The 11,024-nt window shown below is 39.2% G+C and overlaps 1 protein-coding gene across 1 annotated transcript; it reads right to left on the reverse strand.

Moving 5' to 3' along the window:
• Nucleotides 1-3,411: 3,411 nt before the first annotated feature.
• LOC101981995 (olfactory receptor 56A4) lies at nucleotides 3,412-4,371 on the reverse strand. Its single transcript, XM_005370195.1, has one exon. The coding sequence runs from the start codon at nucleotides 4,366-4,368 to the stop codon at nucleotides 3,412-3,414; it is 957 nt and encodes a 318-aa protein (XP_005370252.1). The 5' UTR covers nucleotides 4,369-4,371.
• Nucleotides 4,372-11,024: the final 6,653 nt, after the last annotated feature.

Below are 11,024 nucleotides of genomic sequence, written 5' to 3' on the forward strand. Positions count from 1 at the left end.
TACTCATTCTATAAAATAAAAAAGCACACATGCACACAATAACAATAAATTCAGACATGTTGTTACATGCTGTAATTCCAGTATTTGGAAGGCTGAGGCAGGAGTACAGTGGGAGTTTAAGACCCACTTGGGCTATATGCTAGGACTTTTGATCACAGAATAAGAAGGAAAATATTATCCTTCTTAGATGAGAAGACCAGAACTTATATTGAGATCAAAGGTGCCAAATTAGTATGCTTGGGTTTACATAAAACTCAGCCTTCGTCCAGTGGAAGAAGTCTTGGGTTCTATGGTACATAAGGCTGCACTAAACTGAAAGTTACAGGATATTTTTAAGGTGTTTTAGGGAACTGCATTAAATAAATATTATCATATAAATCTTTCCCTAAGGAACATTCAAAAGAAATAAGATACAAGATGTGATGCTTTATTCAACAAAAGGCTCACAAAACAACAAACACTAGCTACTCTGAAGTGTATAAAGCTGAGAAAATGGATAAAGCACTTCACACAGCATGGAGGCACTTAGGGTTGGGCACACCCATGACTCTAGGATGACAAATTAACTCCATCAATAAATAAAGGAAGGCGTGTGCACTGGGCAGAGAGTAACAGAGGCTTGAAGGATAGGCAAAGTGTGTAAGTGGATAGAGTAGTGTTCCTTCTTTGTAAGAGGGTAACTGCATGTATATGTACAGCAGTACTCTCAGTAAGTAGGGAATACAATCTCAGAAGAAATAAACTAGCAGCTGACTGATGTGGGAGGGATGGTAGAAGTGTATCTGAAGTATTTTATATTTTTTTTAGAATCATACTTTGATGTTATGAAACAGAGAAAAAAGATCAAAGCTATTTGAGGTGAGAAAAATGCTACAGAAATGTTAAATTTATTTACAAATCTCCTGAGAACATTAAGTTTATCCTGGGTCAGCTGTGTAAAGATTTGTCACTCGTATTAGTTTAATAAAATACTGACTAGACAGTAGTCAGGCAGGTAGTATAAGTGGGGCAAGCAAACTAGAAGTATTCAGGAAAGAGGAAAGGCAGAGACTCAGTCACCAGTCAGATGCAGAGGAAGCAAGATGAGAATGCCTTACTGAGAAAATGTAACAAGCTACATGGCTAAGCATAGATAAGAATTAGGGGTTAAATTTAAGTTGAAAGAGCTAGTTAATAATAAGCCTGAGCTAAGAGACCAAACAGTTTACAATTAATGTAAACCTCAGTGTATTTCTTTATACAGACAGAATGGCTACAGGACCAGGTGGGATAAGAAACTTCCTTCTACAGGGAGGGGTGCAGACAGTGGCTCGAATCCAATGGAATAGTCAGGACAACATGAAGTCAGGCATTAACAAAACATAGATAGAAGTGGTATTTAATATATATATAAGCATGTGAGGAACAGATGTGCAGCGCATTTGATCTCCAGACCACATTTGACCTTCCTGCCTGGAGCCTTGCTCATCAGAGAAGCTTCCTCCTGGAGGAGGTACAAACAAATACAGAGGCCCACAGTCAGACAAATGAGCAGAGAGTAAGAAATCTTGGAACACTCAGCCCTAAAGAGGATGTGTCGATCAAATACCTCCGCTCGGGGTTCAGAGAATGCTGTGGAAGAGGAGATGGAAAGAGTAAGAGCCAGAGAGGATGGAAGACCTTCTAAACAGCACTGTCCACACACCAATGAACTCACAGAATTGTGAGAGCAGGCATAGGGCCTGCATGGGTCTGCACCAGATTGAATCCTAGAGCTGAGAGAAGTGAGCAAATGCTAACCCAGAAGCCAGTTCCTACTGACAACCACTTGCACATGAAAAATTATTTTTTCTCCAAGGGAGTCTTCCTAGGAAACAAAACGTTCTTAAGGATACGCTGCATTCCCAGAATTAGATGGATGGCCAGCACAAAATGACTCAATGGCCTCTTTGAAGGTTCTTTGTCTCGTACTGTTGTGTCATGGGCATTATTTTACCCTTACAGGTCCTTTGTGTATATTTTATGGCTTCCATCTTGTGTTTTTATGGTGCTCCTGTGTATGTGAACATGTGTGTCTCTACACGTTTCTTGTGTTTTTACTTTGGTTCTCTTTATTCTATGTGTTTGTTTTCTCCTATTTTGATTTATTTTTATTTTCTTTTATTATTCCTAAAATGTCTGGTTTCTAACAAGAGCCAGAAATGGAGTGGACCTGGATGGGAGGGAAAGTGAAGGAGAACTGAGAGTAGTTAGGGGAGAGAAAACTGTAATCAGAATATATTGCATGAAAAGTATATTTTCAATAAAAGAAAAAATAAAATAATAAAAGTTTTATGTAAAATAATAAAATCAACTTAATTTTATAATGTCTATTTACTATTTCCTTGTATATAATGTCAATTCAAAATAAATAAATGAAATGCTAGTAAGTTCTGTCAAGGCATCATTCACAACAGGATATGGGAATGAGCAACATTAGGGAGAATCAAGAGATTTGACACAGAAGTAGACACTAGGAAGTGCTCAGACTGTTCAAATTATGTTTATTCATTATACGACAATTGTTGCTTTGATTTAACAAGTCCCTCTCACATAGATGAAGTCATAGAAATGTACATATAATTTTAGAATGCAAAACCTTCAGGGCCTGGGTGCAACAAAAGGCAGTAACCAAGCCAAATCCAGTCAGCTCATCTGCTATATCTTATTCATTTTATATTGTGGCTAACTTGTACTGTCACATAGAGCTGAGCTTCACTATTCAGGAAGAGCCATGTCAGGTCTTGCTCCAATATGATTACTTAACAATTGAATGTCACATATATACACTAAAGGTTTTAAGGGATGTAGAAACACATGGGAGGCCTTTAAAAATATAATGCCTAGGATGTGGGTGTGGCTCACAAATAGAGCACTTGCCTCCATGTGCAAAGTCCTGGGTTAAATCCTCAGCTTCACCACGGTCTTACCAACTAAACAATTTTAAAGACATCCCACCTCCAAAATTCTCTTTTTGCTTGGATTCCATGGCCTATGAAAAGAAGCCACGAAGTTGAGAGCAGGGTGGCAGGGAGGGGAGGCCTGAGTTGGAAGGAGTGGGGTGATTTAATGAAAACACATTGCATGCACGCATGAAATATAAATGAAATCTAAGAATCAGTCAGATTAAGAAACCTTTATGCCCAGTGCATGCTTCTTACCCATGTGTGACTGCTGCAGATTGCCTGTAGAGATATGTTTAAATGTCATTTATGAAATCTTGTTTTCTTTACATTCACATTGTATCAATGACGATCTGGGGGAGATAAGACTCAACACACCATGATGAACGTCAAGGAAAAAACTCATACTTACTCTGCAGCATTTAAATGTTTTATGCAATGCAATTATTTCTGATTACCAGTATCTTCCCCCAGGACAGGCGTCATCTTCTTACAACCTCCTAAGCAGGTTCCATATTCCCTGCTTGATCTCCCTCGTTCTTACTCCATAAACAATGGGGTTCAGAGCTGGGGGAATGAGGTGATGCAGGATGTTGAGTAGGATAGGGACATCTGGAGGAATCCTCTCCCTGGCAAGGTTAGTGATGACCAGCACCAGCAAGACTGTGCTGAAGAAGAGGATAAGGATGAAGTGGGAACCACATGTGCCTAAAGCTTTGGCCATAGCTCCCTCAGCTTTGATCCGCAGCACAGCCTTCAGGATGAAAGAATAAGAAAGAATAATGAGGATGAGGTCAGAGCCCAGCAGGGTCCAGCCTGCAACAAACTGGTAGAGTTTGTTAAAGGTGATGTCATCACAAGAGAGTTTGGACACAGACAGATTGGTACAGATGCAGTTCTTGATTGTTCTTGCACAGTATCTCAGTTGGGAAGAAAGTACAGGGATAGGCATAGTAAGAATCCCATTTCGGGCTGCCACAAAGATGGCAGCCCTAGCCACAAACTGGTCAGTGATGATGGATGGGTACTGCAGAGGCTTGCAGATGGCCACATAGCGGTCATAGGCCATGACCATAAAGGTGCAGGACTCCATCGCCAGGAAACTGTTCATGACAAACATCTGGAGGAAGCAGGCAGAGAAGCTTATGGATTTGTTGTCAAACCAGAAGATGGCCAGGACCTTAGGTATGACAGTGAGGCAGAGCACAATGTCCAGCAGAGAGAGAAGGCTGAGCAGGTAGTACATGGGTTCATGCAGAGAAGCCTCCATCCTGATGGTGATGAGAAGGGTGACATTGGCCCCCATGGCCAGGAGGAAGAGGAGGCTGAGGGGCAGGGACAGCCAATGCTGCCAGGTCTGGTAGTTAGGGAAGCATATGAGGAAGAATTCAGAGACTGGAATGGAAGAAATATTGTTCTGTGCTTCCATATGTTGCTTTCCAATCATGACTGACACCAGAACACCTTAGGACTAGAACAGAGGTAAATAATCCACACTCTATGAATACCCACACAGAGTTGGTTAATTTCACAAGTAGTCATTTAAAAGTAGTCTGAGTACCAGTGAGTTGGCTCAGTAGGTAAAGGCACGTGCTGACAATTCTAACAACCTGAGTTCAATCCCTGGACTTACGCGCTGGGAGAAGAGAACTGACTCCCACAAGTTGTCCTTTGTCCTCCACATATGTCTCATGTATTCATGAGACACTTCTAATCTTCACACACTTAATAAACAAATAATTTTAAAATCATAAGGGTTAACCTGGCATTATCCTAGGTGCCCTCTACGAATTGACAGAAATGCTGTATTTCCTGATTTTATATGAATAATTCCTGTTTATGCTGTTTTTTATTTTTCATATCAAATTTGATTTAAAAAATTATATTACCATCCTTCTTAAAATGGAGTGCCGTTGTTATTTAGCTTTGCAGAGGAAAAAGCAAAGGCATAGGTAAGCAATGCTGCTTTTCTAAATCACAGTACCAAAAACGTGAGCTCTATAACTCTCTCTATTACATTTTCCTGTCACTGAAACAAAATGCTCAGGCCTCAAAGTTGATCAGCCTTGAAGTCTTCACTCAACTGTGTTTCCTTTTCTATCTTCCAAGAGAAGATATCAGTCAAATAAGAAGCCAGGTTCAAGTGAATCACTATACTGTATCTGGTGACTTCATTGGAGATATAGCTTTTATTTGGACATAAAAAGTTACGTAAAAAAATAGGCTCTGTGTTAAAATATAATAAAGACATCCCCCAATGTTCTAGACAGTGGGTGAGATGAGAACAAGAGATTTTAGGAGCCAGCAATTTTTTAGATACTATCCACTGACTTCCATGATTTCACCATGAGTCATTAAGCAACTTCCCACTAGTTCCTGGCCTGGTAAGTGATAGCCAACTTATGAAACATTTATTAAGCCAAAGTTTTACTTGGTTTCCACACCAGGGCTGTTCTCTGAGCATTGGTTGATATGCCACAGTGACATTGTGTTTTTAAGGCTCTGAGAAAGCCCACACTTGGACATTTTCAACTCAACAATGATAGTGGTCATGCTGAGGACTTAGGTCTCCTGTGGCCAGCTTCCTGCTCTTGTCTGAGAGAACAGAAGCTACTTTCTTAAAGTAAAGAAGTAAGTGTGAGTAGTCAAAGGCATGTTGGAGATAGAAAGAAACTAATTTACTTTACTCACGTACTTTGCCCATCATGTTATCACCCTACACAGTCTTCCCAGCACTATAAAGTCTAGAGCAAAAATGTAATGCAAACCATGTGTGTACCCAATGGCTGTTGAGCACAGTATGGGGCAGGACGGCCAGGCACTTACACTTTCACTTTGGCTATTGTTGGAGACCAGCATCCACAAGGATATCACTTACCAGGGTAGTGGCATGGGAATTAGAAAAATAAAGAGACCAAAGATGCAAGTGAAAATAATAAAACAGAAGCATGGGATAGAACCAGGAGGGAGTTCCAGTGAATACTGAAATCTGCCTGCATTTAATTTTACATATACTTTTATACTCCAATACAACAGAGGGGAGAAGGCAAAAGACTGCTTTAATATGATACAAAGAACAACTAGAATAGTTACTTGCTTCAATAATCAAGACATCAAGTCATTAATTCCTGAGAAAAGCATTCTGTTGTTTAGGCAGTGAACCCACCCTAGACCATGTATCCTGAAGGCAGTCCCTCCCTCGCTCAAACCTCTTAATTCAAAAGAAGGAACAGAAGTATGCTAGAATTCTCCGACCTTTGGTCAGTGTGGAGTGAATCTACCTGTATGGGCCATCTTAATGTCCAAAACACCAAGTAACCACACCCTAGGTCAGGGTGTGTGGCCACAGTTGTTGTCAACAACTTTGAGCAACCTCAAACTCAGACAAGGTGGAAATAGGTTCACATTTTTGGGCCCCCACAGACTATGTGAAGGTAATCTTGATGTTAATTTAATGGCATCTCTTACTTTTAAGTGGCTTATGGAAACTTATTTTATTTTGTTTCTTTTCTGGTTCCATTCAAAATTACAATTTTACTTTCTTTTCATGAATATCTTCCCTTTAGGGATTTCTTTATGAATTGGTCTTCTTTGCTTCAGCATGGGAACCCACGAAAGACAGGATAATCAGCACATGCATTGCCCCAACACAGGCATCTTCCAAAGACTAGCTCTCTATAAAAGAATAACTCAGTTACTTCCATCCATCCCGCATCCTGTTGTTCCTTCACACCTTCCTTCAGATATAGAAACTTCTATAAGATATAGAAACTTATATCTACTTTTTATTAAGAAACATAGTTACTGTAGGATGTCAAAATCTTCAGATATCAGCTGGGCAGTGGTGGTGCACACTTTTAATCCTAGGGAAGCAGAGGTAGGCTGATCTCTGTGAGTTCAAGGTCAGCCTGGTCTACAGAGTGAGTTACAGGATGCCCAGATCTACATAGAAAAACCCTTTTAGATAACAACAAATATAGCACTGGGCACATCATTTTTGTGTAAGAAATAATTAGAAAATAGTACCAATTAATGATAATTAAGAAAGAAAGAACAAAAAGGAAAAAATTGAGTTAGAAAAAGATGCAAAATCTAATCACATATAAATCCAAATGAACCACATTTATCCTCTCCTATAAGTCAGAATACTCCAACTTACCTTGACTAGATGATAGTCGGCTTAACAAATAAATGTCCTTATGTAAAGTAATCTTCATCATTTCCAATTGGCTATGAAACTCTCTTTCCTAGAACATTAAAGCAAAGAAAATAATTGTATCCATATTCTGTCTAGTGTCTTCAAAGGATTATGGTGTCTTGAGCAATGAAAGAGATAATTCAATCCAGCCCAAAAGGCAAAGATGAATTAATATGTCAGGTAGGCTGGGAACCCAGAAGGGTAACTATGGCAGCTAGAATAACTGGTCCTTAGTCATCTAATGCCTGTACAGCAAACTTTTGTAGGGAGGCTGAATTGTAGTTACTAACATAAACTTATTGAGACTCTCTTAGTTTCTGGCTCATATGTACAATAATAAAAGCATAGATTTAATTTGAGAATCTTTAGCCTGAAAATATCTGTTTTCTAAATGTGTAGTGTACAGCTAACACTGAAAAATGGACCCATAAGAAAGTAGGGGTGTTCCTGACTTCAAGAATCTAGCAAAATCTAAATTTTGGATATCAAGCTTGCAGCAATCCTACAGGAAGAAATCCTTCTTTCTGCCTGTATTAGACACCACATACCCCACCATCTCTTCTTCAAATAGTCCTGCTTCTAAGCCAAGATCAACAGCTTCCAGAGGCTACACCACTAATGCTATTTATAACAGTTGGTTGCACTATATAGACCAGCCTCTCAAAGATGCCAAGGGAATTTTCATGACCCAAGCTCCACTCCATCCCTTCTCTCACTGCCCACAGGGACTAAGGCCACTTCATATATCTGAACTGGGATCATACAGCTTATTCCTTGTGGATTGGATAAGAAAACACAGAAGACAAGCACAATATGGAAGTAATACTGGGTAGGGAAAGAAAGTTAAGTGAAATAAAAATGACATAGGAATTCTAGACTGAGTGTATATGTATTTGAAAGTGAATATTTTTGACTAAGAACTTAAATGTCTCCAGATGAAGTGCACTCTTAGAAGAATGTGCTTAAGCAGTGGTGAAATGAGGCCATTTCTTGACTTTTTATGGGGTTGCATAATGACGAATGATTTTAAACTGAAAATTGTTCAAAATTTAAAATATATGAAATTGAAGCTGAGGAGGAGATTCAGTGTATTTCTATAAAACTACCATGACCTGAGTTCGGATCCCCAACACCCTTATAAGAGCCAAGCATGGAGATATACATCTGCAATCCCAGCTCTAGCAAGATCTAGATATGTGCATGCTAGGGGCTTGCTCAGTCAGTGTATCTAAAATGTTGAGCTCCTGGTGTAGTGAGAAACCATGTTGTATGCAGAGGCTGCTTGTTTGTTTCCTGGCCTCCCAGATTCAAATAATCACTCAGAAATTATATTAATTGCAACACTACTTGGCCTATTATCTTGTGCATGTTTCTAGCTAACTCTTACATCTTAAATCAACTCATCTCTACTAACCTGTGTATTACCACAGGTCATGGCCTACCAGCAAGGTTCCACTATCTGTCTCCTCCAGCAGCTACATAGAGTCTCCCTGACTCTGCCTTCTTTCTCCCAGCATTCAGTTTAGTTCCCCCCCAACCCACCTAGATCTATTCTACCCTGTCACAGGCCAAAGCAGCTTCTTCATTAACCAATAAAAGCAACACATATACAGAAAGAAGGTCTTCCCATACCACCATATTCCAAAAATTAAGGTAAAAAAACAATGGAGTGATTTCTCCCACCCTCACCTACTACCTGGAGACTCCGAGCATCCTCCACACACCCACTACCATTCTCTACTATATCTGTGACCACCAGAGCCTTGGCCCAGACTACCCCTGGAGAGGTAAGTGGCTGGGTTCAAACTTGGAGGGCTGAGCTCTCTAGGCCCTTGCCTGGGGAGGAACACCTCATTCCCCCACCCCTATCCACCAACTCTTGGAGATTCCCGAGCAACCCCTATACACCCACTACTAGGTGTACTACTACTCCACCACATCTGCAACCACTGGAGCCTTCAGCCAGACTGACTCAGAAAGGAGCCCCAGAGATTTATGAGCACCTACTAGAGACACAGACCTGCCTGCACCCTGAGGAAGAACATTCACCTAAGCCACAAGTCCCACCTTCACCGACTGAAGGAAGAGGGACTCCTTGAAGCACAGGCCCCACCTGCACCCACTGGAGGAAGAGATGGCAGAAGGAAATGTAAGAACTCATCCAACAACATAAAAACAAGAACCTAGTGACCTAAAACAGGAAGACCTAAACATCCTAACCCAGATGAAGCAGAAGATGATAGAGACCCTTAAGGAAAAAATGAAAATTTTCTTTAAATAAATGGAGGAAAAGACAAAAAAAATTGAAAGAAATCAATAAACATCTTAAAGAAACCCAAGAAAAAACAATCAAACAAGCGAAGCAAATAGCTTAAACAGTTCAAAGCTGAAAAAGAGGCAATAACGAAAACAAACTGAGGGAAATCTGGAAATGGAAAATCTGGGCAAATAAAAAGGAAATACAGATACAAGCATAACCAACAGATTACAAGAAATGGAAGAGAGAATATCAAAGAGTTGAAAATACAATAGAGGCATTAGATATATCAGTCAAAGAAAACATTAAATACAACAAATACTTAACACAAAACATCCAGGAACTCTAGGACACCATGAAAAAAACCAAACTTAAGAATAATAGGGATAAAAGGAGAAAAAGTCTGTGCAAAGGCACAGAAAATATATTCAATAAAATCATAAAAAATCTTTCTCAACCTACAAGAAGCTTACAGAACACCAAATAAACTGAATCAAAAAAGAAAGTCCCCTCGTCATATAATAATCAAAACAATAAACATGCAGAATAAAGAAAGAACATTAAGAACTGCAAAAGAAAAACGCCAAGCAACATAAAAGCAGAGCTATCAGAATTACACCCAACTTCTCAACGGAAACTCTGAAAGCCAGAAGGTCCTCGTCAGATATGCTGCAGACACTAAGAGATAATGGATGAAAGCTCAGACTGCTATGCCCAGCAAAGCTTTCAATGACCATAGATGGAGAAAATATGATATTTCATGAGAAAAAACAAATTTAAACATTACCTATTCACAAATTCGCACTACAGAAAGTACTAGAAGGAAAATTCCAACCCAAGAAAATTAGTTAGCTGCTCTCATAAAAACACAGGCAACAAGTAACCTCGTGCCTCACACTAGCAAACCTCAAAGAAGGGAAACACACAAATACTACCACTGAAAAATAACAGGAATAAACAGTCAATACTTAATATTAATATTAATGGACTCAATTCACTTATAAAAAGATACAGGCTAACAGAATGGATACAAAAACAGGATCCATCCTTCTGTTGCATAGAAGAAATGCACCTTAACCTCAAAGGCAAACATTACCTCAAAGTAAAGAGTTGGAAAAAGATATTCCAATCGAATTAACCTAAAAAAAAGTGGGTGTAGCTATCCTAATATCTATAAAAATAGAATTTAAATTAAAGTCAATCAAAAGAGAAGAAGGACACTTCATACTCATCACAGAAAAAAAGTCAATACATCAAGACAATGTCTCAATTATGCCCCAAATACAAGAGCATCCACACATGTAAAAGAAATATTACTAAAGCTTAAATCACATATCAAACCTCACATACTAGTAGTGAAAGACATCAACACCCCACTCTCCACAATGAACAGCTCAACCAGACAGAAACCTAACAGAGAACTTACAGATGTCATGACTCAAATGGACTTAATGGACATCTACAGAATATTCTACCCAAGCACAAAATAATATACCTTCTTCTCAGCACTTCATGGAACCTTCTCTAAAACTGACCACATACTCAGTCACAAAGCAAACCTCAATAGATACAAGAAAACGGAAATAACCCCCTTTATCTTATTAGATCATCATGGCTTAAAATTAGAATTCAACAACACTAATTGCTG

The sequence above is a fragment of the Microtus ochrogaster genome, unplaced genomic scaffold (genome assembly GCF_000317375.1).
Source record: "Microtus ochrogaster isolate Prairie Vole_2 unplaced genomic scaffold, MicOch1.0 UNK73, whole genome shotgun sequence".
Taxonomy (NCBI): domain Eukaryota; kingdom Metazoa; phylum Chordata; class Mammalia; order Rodentia; family Cricetidae; genus Microtus; species Microtus ochrogaster.

Coding starts and splice junctions, on each gene's coding strand:
- LOC101981995 (XM_005370195.1), bottom strand. CDS start 4,368: ATGATTGGAAAGCAACATATGGAAGCACAGAACAATATTTCTTCCATT.